General features: G+C 37.4%; 1 protein-coding gene across 1 annotated transcript in view; it reads left to right on the top strand.

Moving 5' to 3' along the window:
• Positions 1 to 18,446, top strand: part of LOC103926239 (chromosome unknown open reading frame, human C8orf34) — a 168,114-nt gene that overhangs the window by 36,886 nt on the left and 112,782 nt on the right. The window contains exons 5-6 of the mRNA XM_009335079.1: positions 8,059 to 8,087; positions 15,120 to 15,289. Coding sequence (XP_009333354.1) covers positions 8,059 to 8,087; positions 15,120 to 15,289 — 199 coding nt within the window. The remainder of the gene's footprint in view (positions 1 to 8,058; positions 8,088 to 15,119; positions 15,290 to 18,446) is intronic.

The following is an 18,446-nucleotide window of genomic DNA, read 5'->3' as shown; positions in this document are numbered from 1 at the left end:
CCTGCGAGTACGTGGGATGTGAGAAGTTTAATATATACATCATGAACTACTTCAATGCATTTAGCAGTCTCTGAAACACATTAGAATGGGGTTTCATTTAGAAGCATCTACACTACAGGAAACTATTAATGGTTTACATTCCAGTTATGGAAGATGTACTTGAATGGAATGCCACTAACATTTATCAGAGACGTCTGAATTTTCCCATTGAAACCAGGCACTTATGATGATGATGATATAACTGCGAATGCACACCTGCGTGGCATGTAACTAGACTTTTATCCATCACCTCACGAGGGGCATTGTTTTGAGATATAATACTTTAGTATTTTTTCTCAGTCACACACAGTTGTTGATCTGAAATGGACTTTAGTCTCTAAAAATGACTTATCCATGATCAGTTGAGCATCTAGCCCTAAATGTGTTCTGCTAATTGAACCGCAGAACTAGTCATCAGTATTCTGTAGAGGATTTTTCCTTTCTTCTGTTCAGGCTGAACTTTAAAATCGTGTTATTCTTGTGTGAGATCAATGTTTGTGATTTATTTTGAGATCGACATTTTTAGATAAGCTCAATCAAACCTTTAAGGAAGATAATTTTATCTCAGTACTGCAGCTGTTATCCGATACTGCCTTTGCTCATAAAATCCATTTGCTTTTAGTGTGATGTATGAGTAATAATACAAAATAATGATATTTTCTGAGATGGAAACAGGAAGAATGTGAAAATAATTATTGCTATTCAATTATAAAGTGGGGCTTATATGGCCAGGAGATCACTATTACTTCAGTTATAAGTGTCTTTTTCCTACAGATGTTAAATTTTTAATTATCTTTGTGGAGGTATTTGCCATTCTGACCTAGCCTACTCGAAGTTCCAGGACTAGAGTCTCTTCAAGCTAGTGTCCTTTTCTGGAACAGTGTTTGGCTTGCTAAAAGTTTCCCTAATGCTATTGCAGAACTGGGGTTTGCGTGACTGTCATTTCAGATACGGTACTTTCTAGTTCTTAGTAGAAGGGGGTTGGCATTCAGGGCGTAGTAGAAGGGTGAGCTATGACTCTGTCCTTGGCTACTGGCCGTTGTGGGCTACCCACCTCAACCAACCTACTGCAGTGTATACCTTTCCCTAAAATAATGAGTTCTGAAAGATTCCGCAGTGCTGGTTATTCTTTTCTGAGATGACCTTCGCCTAGGAGAGTTTCTGGGACATAATATTTGGTGGGTACTTTGCATTTTGTTTCTCTCTGTTTGCCTAATTCATTACTCACCAAACCTAATCCTGAAACCTGTGTTCTCTATTGAAGCCACTCAGAAATTTGGATATAGAAATGCTGCAAGTCTAAAGAACAGATTATTTTGCTGGGGATTAATTATTTTTATTTACTTAAAGCCACCATGGGGAGAAGAGATTAAATCCATGTTTCCTAGATAGTGACCATACTGATGTACAGTGGGCTGATATGTTCATGTGTGGTGCCTTGTAGATGACACTGTTTCCCTTGTTCTTATATGGCTAGATATTGGGAGGAATATTATCCTAATTCAAGATGGATACCACTACAGAAACTTGATACATAATTTAATAATATGAGGACATATGCCCCTCATTGGCAAGAACTGAGATTTCAGTTCAATAGGCCTTCACAGAAAATCTCTGAGTTACTAATGGAGGAAATATGTCTAATTTTGAAAGTTGTAAAATGATGCAATGTAAGTAAAGGAAATAATATAAGAATGTCTATTATGACAGTCAACGACAAATCTATTGTAAAGTTCCTGTACAGAAATGACTGAGCTCGTTCGGTTCTCATGTACGTATTTTCTGGGGAAATGCTTTGTTTGGTGCAACCAAAGCAACCATTTTATGTCTTTTATAATCCAAGGATGGTGTGAAATAGATAATTTCAATATACCTTGTGTTTATTACATGGTACAAACAGGCACAGGGGCTAGAATTTACTACGCTGCCAGCTGCAGTATGGCACGAGGTTTTGCCACGGGAAATGCACGTACACCTGAAATGGCCTGTCCCACCAGTGAGGGAAAATATGCTTCCCCTGATTTACAGTGGATAGGAGAATGCATTGGGACAGTTAACTGCCAGGCAGTTGATACATGATACGGTATTCCTGTGTTCATGCTCAAAGCTGCAGTATTAATAATGGTAGAATAATAATGCTGTTTCTGTCCTGGAGTTTGTTACAGAACCTGTGATGCACTACGAGGTTGACAGTCCAGCCATCCACAAGTTTCTTGGCCTAGACAGATACCGAGAATGAATTTTGTCAAGTTAGTCAGAGTTGCATTGGGGTTGTCTTAGCATGTCTAAACTCTGTATGTCAAAACCTGTATGTCAAATCCAGAAGGCTTTGTTTGGCAAGTAGGAAAACTGGCTATTGGGAGCTCTGTGGCCATCTTCTGGATGCTTAGGAAAATGCATAAGCTGTTTGCTCCTATTGAGCTGAATAATGGTAATCTGGCATACATTTAAGTAGTAGCGTTTTATTTTCTTATGACTATGTACGCATTAGACTTGTCAGATGTATGTTGTGCATTTAGAAAAATGTAAGTCTTAAAAAAATCTCAACTAATTTTTATTTTGTGTTATTTCTTCGTATAATTATTTAAGGACCACAAATAAAAGCAAAAATGGTAGATGTCTCTGAAGTTTCATTCTTATCAGAACATCTGTTCTATAATTACAGGTGTGTATAGCATATGAAGATATTGCAAGTTTTTAAGCTACTGTAAAGCTCATCAGGAATAATGCAACAGGCAGGGATTTTATGACTTGCCATTTCAAAAAGACCCGAACTCGTACGGTGCCTACTATTTTGAAAATTAATTTTATGCTGTTGAATTGAGAGCATCGGAATTCTAAAAATCACGCTTCAGAGAGGAATAATACCACTGAGTGGAGGGGCATTAGGTACTGGATTAATTGTATTTGTTGTAGGAGAGCAGCAACAAATAAAACTCTTCTGCTAAGAACTGCATATGAAAGAGCTAGGCATTTTTAAGACTCGTGGAATTGTTATTAACAATGTTCATTTTTCTTTTGAAAGAAAGTTCATTTCCTGGTAAGCTAGAAATTAAGCGGAATGTCCTAAACAGAAAGTTTTTTCTTTACTGTGGAAGATACTCATTCTAGACTCAAAAGGGAATTTATTTCATTAAAACATAGTGCAGATACATTTTGGGAGATGGCTTTTTCATCAAAGAAGATGCTATAATGCTGTAATGATCATCATCATTACTTCTCCATTCTTACCATTGTGCTTCTGCAGATTGCCAAAGGGATAGAAGATTGGGAACAGAAATCCAAGATAACCATGTAAAGAATGGTTTTGTATATGTATGGGCAATTTAATAATCCGTGCTAATTTTTAAAAAAGGCATGACAAACAACTGGTTTAACATTTTAGACCATAAGGTACATGGCTAATACAGTGAGATATGCTTTCGGGCAATCTGCTCAATGTAGGCGTGATAATAGTAATTAAAGTATAATGAGTATTGATAAGTTGCGTTGTTATTACATTGTCTGGTAGTCACGTTTCATTTAATCCTAGTGTGCCAGACCTTTCTTGCAATGAGAGTACCTTTTTCTTCCTGTTCTCTTCAAAAACCAAGCTATTGACAGGATGAAAGTGTTCTAGTTGAGAGAGGCTGTGCTAGCATGAACAGCCCCACTCCAGATTTGTTGCTGATCAGAGATGGCAGTAGTTGTGGCTGCGGAGCATTTCTGAAGGACTGTGAAAGCATGTTCAGAGCAATTACTTTATTGTTCCAGTACCCTTACAGCACAGAGGGTCATTACACTCAAAAGTAGAAAGAAGTGCCCTGAATCTGTCTGTGTGATTCACCAGACAGCTGAGTGGGCTGGGTACTTGTGATGCCTGATCAAAATTCAGCACCCTTAATTACTTGTAAAAGGGAGGATTTTTAAAGACGTAAAATTGGCAGTTACATGCCTAACTAATTCCCACTGTAAACCTTGTCTGTGAGCTTTAGCTGATGATGGCAAGCAAACCTCTCACCCCATTAGTCGGAACACTCCACTTACTCATTGCAAAAAGTAAGAATGGTAGGACTATTGTATAGTTGTCAGTCATAGTGTGATGTAAAGCTATAGCGAATGTTGTCTGTGAGAAACAGCTGCTGTGAGAGAAAGGGTAAAACCGTACTCCTTTATTTCTGAAGGATTTGCCTTTGACATCAGAAGACCTTCCCCAACAAAGGGAGGAGAACTTTTTCAACAGTCCCCTTCTCATCCACTGCTCAGTGACTTGAAGCAGAGCAATGATGAAGCAGCCCTAAAACTTCTGTCCTCTACGTTCACCATCACACAGAGTCAGGCTTTAAATGCTTTAAGCTGAGAGAAGTCAGAAACAGTTGTTCCTAATAACTTATATTCTGACAAAGCCATTGCATTCAAGCTTGAACAAACTAGGTGTGTCAGTTTTTCTGGTATTAGAGCTTTTTGGTGATTAGGATTAAGTTGTGATGAAAAAAGGCAACAGTTTGAGGAAGTGACTAAATTGTTAGGTAAAAGGTTTTTAGTGTATGGACATTCTGGCTACACTTACGGATGTTTTGCCTAAATCTGAAACATAGCTGTTTCCATTTAAAGTAGTTTCATGGAATGGGCTGTCCCTTTGTCTGTAGTACTCTGTGATTTTTACAATGACAATTTCCTATTTAGAATATATAAAAAAAATTTTTTTTCCCTCCTTTATGTTGTATGAAAGCCACAGAGAAAAAAAACCCAACCAACTATACAAGGTACAGAGAGAACAAGCAATTATTTGTTGTCAAGTATACAAAATAAGTGAAAGGAGGGTTTTCTTTTTGAAAACGCTGATATCTGGATATTAGCAATTACATGAACCAGAGATAGCAACCATTGTTACCATTACTTTGTAGAAATTCAAGTTTTTTAAATTGTCCATGGATTACTTGAAAATAAAATAACTGACAGTAACCTATTTGACTACCAAAAAGTCAGAAGTGTGCTAAGGGTTAAGAGAATAACAGAAATCCTAAATACTCTTGTATGATAATTATGACTATCTCTAGTTGCGTTCTCAGGATTCTAGATTAAGGTGTTTTGGTTTTTTTAACTTTATGGTAATATATGCAATGGTTTTAATTTTTTGAGGAACTACTTTGTGAAAACTGGAGTACATATTATTCCACCTGAGATGTGCACCCAAAAAATCACCTCATTGTTGTGATTTTCTGTCTACTACACACAGGGTACAAGTTCCCCCTCCTCTCAACTTCAGCCATGATATTTTGTCAGTTTGGAAACTGCAAAAGTAAATTGGTAAGAGTGGGCACACACTAAGTGTGTGGTGCAGTAGTGTCTTGGAAGAAAATGAGAAGCTTTTTTACACCCACCTTTTTATGGGTTAATTTATCCCGGTCTTTGCTAACGGAGTTGTATTATCAGTAACTAATGGAGTTTTGTTAATGTTAATGGAGCTGTGAAGCCATAACATAAAGATCTGTATGACTGACAGTATGGTAAATCCCGCCTCCAGAAGAATTACCATGCCAAGATTACTGTAGCAAGCTCCTTAAGAAATTTCTTCCCAAGAATCCTTTTTCTTTTCTCTTGACACCACATCAGAGAGAGAGAGGTAAAAAGAGTTTGCAGGTTTAATTCTGTGATAGCAAAGATAAGTTTTCTAAACTTTTAAAATTTTTTTTTGGCAAGATGTCTTCAGAAACCGCTTTCTCTCTACATGCTTATCTAAGAAATACAGTTAGTTTTGGTGTCTTGCTACTGTTTGCAACTTAGTAAAGAAGAAATTTGAGGCATTCTGGTCAATTCAATTACTCATCTTAGTCTTCTCTAAATTCAGAGTAAATTCTGGGGAACCAATGGGACTTATACAAAAAAAGCATTTTACTAAAAGCACTCCTTTAGATTATGGATGTTTTTCAATTTTATATGCTTATATGTAACTTAATCAGAGAAGTTAGTGGAGTTTTTTGTGTGAGGCATATAGTTGTATGTACAGTTTTTCCCATTTGCTATTTGGTACTTTCAGTACTGATCTTTGATTAGCAACATAGGCAGTTAAATAGTAAAAGCATTTGGCATTTTTTGGAATGGAGTCTTGGAAATGGCAGCGTTGCCTTTTGTAGTTTGTTTTGCTATACTTGAAAATAAATATTTTTAACAACTGAGTCAGCACAGGGAAAAATTGCTCTTGCATCCGCTCCCAGGTTTCAAAGAACCATTCACAGAGCATCTGTGAAAGCAGAAAAAAAGGGGGCCAACCTCCAATCTGAGGAAATAAACCCCTATCAAAACAAAATGAACCATCTTAACATTATGGAAAATTGCTGAGAAAAGGTTTGTCTGTTTAGAGGGAGCATTTGTGGTTGTAAAATGGATTGACCTTGGTTATGCAAAATACATCCAATGTGATGGAGCGCTGGTTGATGGAAATCAGGTTTTCAAAGTTGAGATAAAGAGAACCTTGAACTATGTTTTTACTACCTCCAAGAGTACAGTTATCTTCTCTCTAGTAAATGCCCATTCGGGATTCAAGAAATTCGTAACACATTAAAGTCCTGTTGAATGATTCAAGTTGGTGCAACCTGCTGATTATACTGTACGGACATTAGTGTAGTGTCTGGGCTAAATAAAAGTTTGAAGTTACTAAAACAGGTTAATTGCTGTGAGGGATAGAAGGGTTAGGCAAAATGGATCTTTTTCAATACAATCTACTTTATAACTACTGAATGACTGAAAATATTCTGTTAACTCCTGGCATATTTCTTATGTGTTGATCAGGTCTTAAAATTGTAATTGCAGTTCTCCTAGCACTTCACTGTTTTTAAAACAAAAAATTGATATAAGGAAGTCATCTAAACTGAGAATTAGCCATATAGAGTTAATGATTAAAAGCACAGTAAAAAGCCAAAGAATTCCTGTAGTTATTGTATACCAAATAGTAAGAAATAAAAATGTCATGGAAGTAAGCTTATACTGCTGCAATCTTTAGTGTGATCTGAGAAAGAATAACTCTCCGCTCAGCTGATACTACATATTTTGCAATATCATTTTTTGCATTCCTTGGAAGAAGTTGTCTTGATAACACGGTATGAATTAGAAAAAACTTTCAGATGTGTGTTCTTCCTATGCGTGGGTACTTCTCTATTTTCACCACCAGGAGATGCTTTTCTTTGGTTTTTGAATTGAAGTTCTAACCTGGAAATGTTTCTTACCGAACCTCATAAGAACTTGAGAAATGCTTTGCTTTCAATACATCAGAATTTTCAATGTGATAACATTAAATGTATGATTACTTGATCTCTCCATGTGATATGACTGAGGCATGTAGAGGTGTTAAAAATTCTGAGACCAGCTGTGCATATTTAATGTCCTACAGGATAGTCATAATTAAAAGAGTTAGATGACATGATGGAAGGAAGCATAGGAAAGTCTCAGGCAGGCATCAGCAAAAGGGACAAGAGCAAATAAACAAGTTCTTGTTCAGAGGGTTTAGAAAAACTGTTTTGCATTCTATTGTGAAATCTTACTTTGAGATTTTCCTCTCTTTAAATTCCATCTGTTTTCACAGAATCATTTCTACATTGAACCATGGAGGAAGAGAGAAGAGTCATGTCCATGTTGCCCTGTAATTGCAGCATGATGTTATGCATGCTGGTCAGGGCGAGATTTGCATAATAATTTGTCCATATATAAATATTATGTTGCTGGTTTAATTTTAGAGAGCAGGTAGAAGTATACTTAAGCTCATTGTCACTTTACTGGCACATCTGCTGTTTCCATTTCCATAGTTTTTTGAAAACTCATTTTGATAATATTGCAGCTGAGGAAAGTTAAGAGTATATTGTTTCCAGGCAATTTCACTAATGGAACAAAGTATGATACATTGTGTGGTACAGCAAGTGTGCAGAGAACACTATGTAAACTTTTCAGATTAAACCTTACTTTTACTTACTGTAGGAAAAGACATACATAGAAAGAATGTTTCTAAATCATCTTTTTTTTTTTTTTAATCTGTTTTGTTTTCAGGCATTGCTATTTCTGATGAACTTGATAAGGTAAGATTTACTGTATGCCTAATGAACAGTAAAAAAAAGACAGATGGTTGTGATAATCTTAGGCAATGACAGCTGCATCTCCCTGTCCCGGCATACACACTTCAGTTCTGTTGGGTTCAGAGGAAGTTTGGGTATGGAAAGCTATATGGGTAAGTACAGTATATGTTGATACATTAAGAGCTTGATCCAGGATGGGCTGTCAACTATGGAAAAAAATCTCACTGAATTTAAGAGACTCTTGATGGGCCATGGAAATGCTTTTGATCTTGGTACCATCTTTGCTTAATATTGTCTGCTGGGTTACTTTGTGTACTTTTGGAAACGTTTATCTTTAAATACCTTTTATTCATGAAGTCATGAATTCTGCATTCTCAGATATGATTTGTAAGAATATTTAGGAATAATTTTTGCTCCCTAGGTTTGATCAGGAATGCACAGGGCATAAAGATCAGTGTTTACTTCCTTGCTGAATGCAACAAAACTCTTCTGTTTTAGCCCTTTTGACATATTACACAATTAACATTAATTTTAGTTTTAGCTGTAATGAACTCTTATGTTGGAAGAGTTTTAGTCAAGCTAATTTTTCAAAGTTCCCAAGGAAACAGAACACCTTTCTCTTCCCTAATCTCACCAGTGAACAGCAGTACACTTCTAGTGCCAAGAATCTTGGGTTGTGTTCTTGGTGCCAGAAACCATTACTATCAGGGAAATAGGATCAAAAGGTATATAAGACACAGGAATAATGCCTAACACGGGAGACAATTTTTTAAATATCTTTCCTTTCTCCTGGTAAAATGAGGGCACAAACCTCTCTGACACAAGTCCATATAAAATATCTCCACTGTGTTCTCCAGGAAAGGCCACTTAGACAAGATTGATCACTGTTACCATGCAGTCATGTGCATATGGGGCTGCCATTTCAAAACCATGGCCTTTACTTATCATTTTGCCCTTGATCCTGCTTTATTTTGTTGTTCATATTAAGAGTATAACAGCATCTAAGTCTTCCTTCCTACTATTTCCTTAACTGTGCTCAGAAGTGATGAGAAATACAATTAGAAAGTCCTTCCGTTAGAACCCTTACCTTGAAGAATACTTATGAAGAACTCCTCTTCATTTGGTTTTGTTTGTTGAAAAAAAACGATGAAATACTGTTTGTGGGAGGAAAAAGACATTTTGGGCTAGAGCCTGTTATCACGTACTTTTTACATATATTTTTTAGGTGATACTTCTGTGTTAATTTTTTTTAAACGGTGATAGATTATTGTTCAAAAACATTCATGTTTTTTAAATTTAATTATTCAGTGTGAAAATTGAGATGGGGAACATCATTGGTGAATTTCCTCGGGATCCAGTCTGAGCAAAGAGTTAATTTTCTTTTTGTTGCCATATAGTTTATTGTTTGTGATTTAAAATTGGAAGGTGGTGGGTGTTTTTAAATAAAACTTGACATTATGTTGTGTACATTCAGTAGCATACATTACCTGACACCTTTACAATACTGTGTCTGCTTTAACATCTGTTTCTGATGAGGACAGGTAAATTGAATGTTCTTGAAATCAAAAGTTATTTGGAAAATAAATAAAAAACCAAAACCCAAAGCTCTTAACATGCTTCCTTCGTGCAGCATTGCTCAACAGGCTTCCAGGATAGATTTACAGAAGTAGTGCAATTTTTCCTCTCCATGGACTTTAGTGAACTTCACTTCTATTTCTTGTTTTACCCCTTAAGGATTTTTAATGGACATAAAGACTAGTTCTGTGTTAAGAAATTAAGCATAGCTAGGACCATTCTGTGGAATCCTGCCTCTTAGGAATGATCACTTACACGAGCTAATTCCCGAAATGTTCCTGTGACTTGTTTTTAAGTGTATTATTTGGCATGGGCCAAAAGCAATCAAAGACTACCTGATAGTGGTTTAACATTAGACAGAATTTGGTTCCATTTCACCTGAGCATGTTCCCAGGCATTGTTTATTTTTCAGGTATAAATGTAGTCAAGTTCGTGGTAATTCCTTTCCCAGAAATACATGCTGATAATACAGCTTCCTTATCTAGGCTATGGCAGCGCTGAATCATTTTTCAAACCTCATTCATCTGTGGTTTGGATTAACCGTTTAACCCTTCAGGTGCATGTCATGGGTCTAGAACAGCGTGCCCAAACTTGGCATTGGATTCTGTTATAAAATTGACATTACATAGATGTCATGAGAGACATAAAACTAAACACAATAATAAATTCTTCTATATGCTCTTCCTTGCTTTATTTTCCTGATGATTGGGAACATTCTTGGGGATTAGGACAGAGCCCATAATCCTGGTGTTTTTATCTGTGTTTTAGATTATGAACTCAGAGAAAACAGAGAATGCATGTGTATCTTTATTTTTGTTTCTCCTTGTGTAAGTATTTTTTAAAAAAATTATTTCTTTCTGGCTGCAGTAACCTCTAGCTGCCTTTGTCAGGGGAGTACTTGATCAGTATTGTTGGTTGATGTAACTCCTCCTCCAAGTAATCCAGTTAATTAGTCAGTTGCTTAGTTACTTGAGCATTTGGATTTGGAAAACCAGTTTGCTCTGAATTACAATCACTTTTATGGAAGGGTGTTTCATTTAAACACATTCTTGTCAAATATCTTCTATTATTAGCTTTGTGCCAGGACTTAGGGCTTCAGTCCAAGACAGAGGTAGAGAAAATACAGGCAGACAAGGTCAGTCAAAATGGAAGCTTTCAGTTTGACACAGTCTAATAAAATTTCAGAGTTCACTGATAAAACTGCAAAAAAATTTTGTAAGATTACTGCAATTAAAACAGATTTATCATATAGATTCCTTCCTTTTTCATCTCATTTACTTCAGACTTGCCGAGTTTGGCGTTCAGTCTCTCTTGATGATTCAGACCATGTCTCTAGGCCATGGAAGCTATGTAAAATCAGCAACTGGCACTGCTTGCATAAGGAAAGAAAATGAAGAGGGATGCCTTGTGACTCGCAGATTTTAAGGCTAAAGTGCAGAGTTAATGTAATACAAATTTCTGAATTGACTCACCCTCCTTACCACTGCACAGAAACTATGCATGAAAGTGTGCGGTTTCTAAAACTTCTCAATAATGTGAAGAATTTTATGTACACAGACAAAGAAGTTGGGCTAGGATGTTAGTCCTTCAGTGAAATTCACAGAATTCTGGTTTGTTTAAAAAATTATGGAGGAAAAAACACTGAATTCACTGTGAGTTTCAGGGTTTTTCCTAAGACCGTTAGGACACTTCCCTGGGAAGTAGAAAATTCAAATTCACACAGAAGTATAGACTAGTCATACTACTGAAGCTCTGGTGTCCTACGTGAGTGCTCTGACCATGGGGCTTCTGATGATATGCCTCCTCTATAATTTGCTGCTGCTGGAAGACCCTACTTGTGTTTATGTCACAAAATAAACTGTAATATATGTTGTGCTGTAGCACATCTGCATTGTAAGATACATTGAGGCGGAATGGAGCCAGGATGCTACAATGCAGAAATAGGTTTAAAATGGGTTTATATGATTGTATCCTTTTCAGCAACATTTCTGAACCAGGCCATGAAAAATAAGGAGTCACACCCTTTACCTCTTGCCACAGTTGAAGACTGACTAAAATAATCTCATTCTAAAGCACTTTGAAAGGAGACAGGGCAAGGTTTGTTAATCTTCTGGTTTTTGATTCTCTAAAGAACACTTAGTGAATGTTTTCCAGTTTTTTTTTTTTTTTTTACTGCAAATACTAAGACTAGAAGTATTTTCTTTTTAAATAGATGAGATTCTCACATAATCTCAACATTCCATGGATTGGTGCTTTACTTAAGCTTCCTGTAGCGGAGCTCTCACAGGTAGTGTGAGACCTGTCATAACATTGTGAAATTTGTCTGGAATTCTCAATAATATCTTTCAGTCACTTTAAACATTAATAATGGGAGACAGTTAAGTGTTAGAGATCCAGAATCAGACTTGAGTAAAGATGATCTAATAATTCATAACAGATTTTGACCCTCAAGGTTAATATTAAAACATTTTTTTCTATGCTGTGTCTAGGATATACTTTCTTCTTACATGTAGTATTACTATAATGAACACAGGTTATAATTAATAAAATAGAGGAAACAACTACTATAAGTCATAAAAATAAAAACATTTCTGCTCACCCAGAAGTATTTCTCACTGTGGAGGTTCCCTCAAAATCCATATCAGAAATTAGAAATAATGAGCTTTTTAAACTATGCTTAAATACATAGATACACAAATGTTGTTGTGCTCCCTGGTAGGAGTTGCATACTGCAGCCACATCTCAGCCCAACGTGAAGATGAGATTCAGCTGTCCTCCAGTCTTTCCCTTCTTCTCCTGGTCTCCACATAAAGGAAGCTCAAGTGTGTCAAGTTGGTAGCCACTGATGTGTATAAAAAGTGGATGACACCTGGGCTATACCCTAAAATAATCCTCTAGGTTCATTTAGTGTGGATTTAAATACCTACCTGTCCTGAAAATACTTCTGTGTACACTAATGTCACTGTCAATCTCTTCTGTTATTTATGAGGGAATATAAATTGGAAATCAGTTATGATTCTAAGGTTTATATATTAAAAAAAGCCCTGTAAAAACTTGTTTAAGAACAGAATACTTCATCTGAATTTATTGAAGCTTTTGAAATAAGGTGCTAAATAAATGTACTGGTGCTCTCAATAGAGCCGTCTCTGATTCTCCATTTACTGTTTTCACTGTGGCTGCTTATATAGTTGAAAGGAGGAAAATAAATTAGGTCACCAAAACTGTGGTATACTAATCTAACAAGATTCAAAAAGGAAAGCAAGGTGATAAAGTGAGGCAAAGCATGACTATGTAATGTAAATTACATTTCTATTAAGTAGAGTATGAAAGTGGTACTTTAATCCCTAGAATTTCTAGAAAAGAAATCAGCATAACAAGGATAGACACGGTATTCATGGTCTACTTATTCATATGCTGATGGTGCAGTGGACAGTGTCAGGAAAAACTTGTACTGAAAAAAGGGCAAATTTTTACGTGCTTTTTCATTTTTGCTTAAGGGACTGAAAGCTCTTAGCAAGATTGACACTGCAAGTTGTTGCAAATTTAACTACCTCTGCTACCCTTTTTTAATTATTAGAAATTATCCTAGGGAGAAAGGGAAGGGAGAAAATGGCTAGAGTAGCAGGAATAAACCTCAGAAGGGACCAAATGGTTCTTACTTAAACTACTGTAGGCACCTTGTGTAATGAAGGTATTGTGGGCAGCGGAATAATCTTTTTTCCTAGTTCATAGGTATATGATGGTAGTCACACCTGTGACAGGTTACATCTGTGAAGTGACCAGAGGCCACTTTCATCTAGTTTGCATTACCTGACTATGACACAGCACCAGACAGATGCACAAAATTTGTATTTGTAAGTACTTAGAAGAAAGACACTGGTGGTTAGGTATTCTAAAACCTCTGAAGCTGTGATGTTTTCCTCAGATTTCTCTCTTCTATATTGGCTGCATTCCATTTTCAGTGGTCCTACTGTGTCATGTCAACCTTACAGAAAACAGACATTGTGTAAAAAGTGAATTAGTCAAGCGATGGAGAACTCTGGACAGACGTATGGAGGGTGGAGTGCAGTAATGCACTCACAGGCACATTGCAGAAAGCAGAACAAAAGAACAAGGGAGAATGAGTCTAATCCAGGGCCTGGGTCGTATTTGGCTCTGTCAAAATGGAAGCTCTTGGGGTTCTGCTGAGCAAAATTACAGCATCTAGCCGCAGCAGGGTAAATATATTCATATGAAAGCAGTTTGCAGACTTGCTTTGTTTGTTTGTTTCATTTCAGCAGAGGCCTCTACTTCAAACTGCTTTTACCATATCTGTGTCAATTAGGAAGAGACTTTAAAAATGGTTTGTTTTTAGGAAGATGAGAAAATATGGTTGCTAGGCTAAGTAATGACTGTGCTGTACTTTTTCCAGATGCTCTTTGTTTGGAAAGCATTGTTTTATGGCAGGAATATTTATTGAGACACTGAGCTAGGTAACAGCCAAGGATCTGTTTTCCTAAAATTTTCTCTCGTTAAAGGGTTGGAATAGAATATATGTCTCCTAATTAGGAACACTGTATTTGAAATGTCTTTGCTAGCCTAGAAGAGAGTTTAATTAAAGCAAAATAAATATTCCTATCCCATCATTTGATGTCTGTTTTTTTGCATACATGCTTGTTTCTTGGTTTGATTATACTGTTGTACATGACCCTTTATCTACAACTGTTCTAGTAACATTGAGAACAGAGATACCACTTCAGAACAGCTTTTTCATACAATTTTTAAGGACAATTTGTTTCCTTAATCTAAATTCCTAATACAATGATGCAAATCATCGCTATTGTTTTGAATGTTCCAGTTAGATTTTGCTTGCTTCTTGTAATCCTCTCCAGCTATCTTCTTCCAGTAGGTGGTTAGAAATATGAGTACTAGTTTCAGAAATGCATTTTATTAAAATGTTAATACCATTTTCAGAATTGAAAGATACATTATGTAAATCCCAGCAGGGTTATTTTTAAAATGCCAAATGCAGATGTATTTATTAGTTTTGCATTAATTCATAATGCAAATAAGAGTGATGCTGTTAATCTACAGCAGTCTTTTGGTTGGGGTGTTCATTTTACAAGTGACCTCATCTGTTGCTTAGCAGAACTGACACAGTGCTGGTTTTGAGTTGTGCGTTTATTAAAAAAAACTATAATTTTTCAAGACGATACTCCAGGTTTCTACAGTTGCTATTGAAAAGTAAGAAAAAGGGGAGATTTGAGGCATCAGGGTGGGCAAATCTCTCTTAGAATTTTGTTAATGGGATTGTTTCTGGGTATTTTGTAGCTCTCTGAAATGATAATGTACTGTACTGTATTGTTTTTGTACTTTTTTAATGAATAGTGTTATTTTCTATTTCTTCTTTTCCTTTCCTATTTACATGTGTGGTTGAGAACAAGCAGTGCAGTGTTTCTGGGTTTTTGTATTTCTCTTCAGGACACAACAGGTTTTAACACCCCCCTTCTCAGACCTCGTGTGATCGGAGAATGGATTGGTCGTGAAGAGAATGATGCTGACCCCCTGGCTGCTGAGATGCTGCAGCCACCAATACCAAGAAATAAAAATGAGCAGTGGGACAGCGAGGATAGCAGCAGCCCTGGAGGAAGGTGGGATTTTGGTTCTGCCTAGAAATTGTATAATTTGTGAAGTGGATCTGTCTTTGTAACGCCCCATTTCTGAGAGCAGAGTGCAGGGCATTTAAATTCCCACACCATAGTGTGGCAGCATGCAGAATAAATGGAAGCTATTAATATGTGACTGGTTTCTTCTCATGCTTTTATATATGATTAACTTTATACTCATTTGCAGTCCCATGGTTTTATTCCCATGTATAAAGCTAAATGTATGTTGACAAGATTGGGGCTCATCGTGTAATAATTTTGTGATGTATAGCTTCATTCAGATACTTCAAACCCTTCTGTCTTTCAGCATTTGGTAGTAGCTGTTTGTTAATCTTCTTGACACTTTAGTGATAAATCTGATTTTCTCATTTAAAGGAAAGATAGACAAGGGAAACAGTATCTATGTTATTTTTAACAGGACTTTCTAAATTCATCTTCAGTTCTTATGCTTAGCATCTTGGTGTTAATAACAATTCTTCCTCAAAGAGAAAATTGTATTCTCTGCAGTAAATAACTTCGGATGATTTATTGCACTTGAGTGAGGGTGGAGGAGTATGTTTGTTTGTTAATGTGCTTCAGCTACATGGAAGAGATTATCATTTTTCCAAGGAGTCCATTTTCCGTGATTTAAAGATACCTGTTTATCACAGAAAGTGAAGTATTTACAGACTTTCTTTAAAAGGGAATCATGCTTTTTTTTTTTTTTTAAAGTGTAAAGCTTGTGCACTGCCTCTGTTAATTGCCTTAAACATCTACGGTTCTTCCTCAGCCCTGTAGCCTTTCTCCTTGGTTATAACTACTACTCTGACTGAAGCAGACACCTTTTTCTTCCTCTTTTAAGAAGGCAGAAACTCTTTGCTTTCCCTTTGAAAAGGTCTAAGGTATTGTCACAGAATCGTAGAGTAACTCAAGTTGGAAGGGACCCATAAGGATCATCGAGTTCAACTCCCTGCTCCTTGCAGGACTACCTAAAACTAAACCATATGCCTAAAAGCATCGCCCAGACGCTCCTTAAACTCTGACAGGCTTGGTACCATGACCACTTCCCTGGGGAGCCTGTTCCAGTGACCGACCACCCTCTCAGTGAAGAATTTTCCTGATGTCCAATCTGAACTTCCCCTGACGCAGCTTCATTCCATTTCCAAGAGAGGAGATCAGCACCTCCCCCTCAGCTGCCCCACTTGAGGAAATTGTAGACTGCGATAAGGTCACTCCTCAGCCTTCTATTCTCCAAGCTGAACAAGCCAAGTGACCTCAGCCACTCCTCGTGAGTCTTGCCCTCGAGACCTTTTACCATCTTGGTTGCCCTCCTCTGGACATACTGTAATAGTTGGATGTCCTTATATTGAGGCGCCTAAAACTGCACGCAATACTTGAGGTGGGGTTGCACCAGTACAGCGTAGAGTGGGACAATCACCTCCCTCGACTGGCTAGCTATGCTGTGCTTGATGCACCCCAGGACATGGCTGGCCCTTTTGGCTGCTACGGCACACTGTTAACTCATATTCAACTTGCCATTAACCCAAACTCCCACATCTCTTTCCACGGGACTGCTCTCCAGCCTCTCATCTCCCAGTCTGAATTGTGAATATTCCTTCACTATGTCCTCCATGTGCCTTCTACATCGGAATTCACCTCCCTGTCACAGGGAAACCAGTCTGTCACTTGCTGTACTCTTACAGGCTGTATTCATTAACTTTCCTCACATGTTGGGAATGTTTGTTATCCATAAGCACTTCTTTCTTCTTTTAATTAGCTTATTGTGGGGGAAGCTGCAAGTACTACTATTTCAAAGAAGTAGCAGCATGTAGTAATGATCCCTCAGCCAGACGTTGGACTGGAACCAACAGAACTCAGACACTGGGTCTCTCCAGTGCAGTTCCTGGGAAAGTAAAGGAGTCAGCAACTGCCACTGCAGATTGATTGTGAGGGCCTGGGTTTCTTTTTCCTTATTCAGCAGTCCAATAAAGACACTGAATAAAGATCCGTTCCACGTTGCAGAGCAAATTGAGGATATTGTATCCCTTCTCTCAATAGGAAGGAGCAGAAATAAGCATCTCTGATCTCTCGATGGGAGCAAAGAGGTTTAGTTCTGAGTAACAAAGATGATTCAAAGCAGCGTATTTTTCTCTTTGTAGAGGGTGGTACAAGCTGTGAGAAACCTCACAGCTAATGCTATAATTAAAAAATGTGATTAATGGCTTTGAGAATAGTATTTGAGAAGTCTTGTTGAGTATCATGACAAATTCACGTTGCCTGGTGAATGAAATAAGGAGAATATGGGGTGCTTGATGCCAGGAAAGACTGGCATCCCATATCATGGGACACTGATATCTCTAGTTTTTAGGTGCAGTAAGTGCTGAAGACCTGTTGAAAAATATGTATTGTTAAGTGGGAATACAGATTTTCAGTGGAAATGAATAACTATTAAATTACATGCAGCATATGGGTTTACATTTGGATGACTGATTTTATGTCTGGGATAATTCTTTGCTTCATTAGCATTTCATCAGCTTTTGTAAGGCATTTATAAAAAGCCTGTTTGCAGTCTTGCAAAATAATCATAAATTGCAGAACTTCAAGATAGGGGTGATACTAAAATTTATGCCACCTATATATGGAGGTTTAAAAGATCTGTATTGATCAAGGTTAATCTGAATGTTTAATGAAAGTTCACTAATAACAGGTAGTTTCTTCAATGTCTGATTCAGTGTCACTGGGAATTAAAGTACTGTTAGAAGAGGAAGTAGTAGTTCAGAGGAAGCAGTCTAGGAGGTAGAGGAAACAGTCTAGGAGGTTCCTGGAGTGTGTGGAAGACAACTTCCTGACACAGCTGGTGAGTGAGCCTACCAGGGGAGGTGCCTCGCTCGACCTCCTGTTTACAAACAGAGAAGGACTGGTGGGAGATGTGGTGGTCGGAGGCCGTCTTGGGCTTAGCGACCATGAAATGGTAGAATTCTCGATTCTCCGTGAAGTAAGGAGGGGAGGCAGCAAAATTGCTACCATGGACTTCCGGAGGGTGGACTTTGGCCTGTTCAGGACGCTGGTTGAGAGAGTCCCTTGGGAGACAGCCCTGAAGGGCAAAGGGGTCCAGGAAGGCTGTATGATCTTCAGGAAGGAAGTCTTAAAGGCACAGGAGCAG

This window comes from Pygoscelis adeliae, unplaced genomic scaffold (genome assembly GCF_000699105.1).
Source record: "Pygoscelis adeliae isolate BGI_AS28 unplaced genomic scaffold, ASM69910v1 Scaffold101, whole genome shotgun sequence".
Classification (NCBI taxonomy): Eukaryota; Metazoa; Chordata; class Aves; order Sphenisciformes; family Spheniscidae; genus Pygoscelis; species Pygoscelis adeliae.
This window is presented reverse-complemented; position numbering and strand designations above follow the sequence as displayed.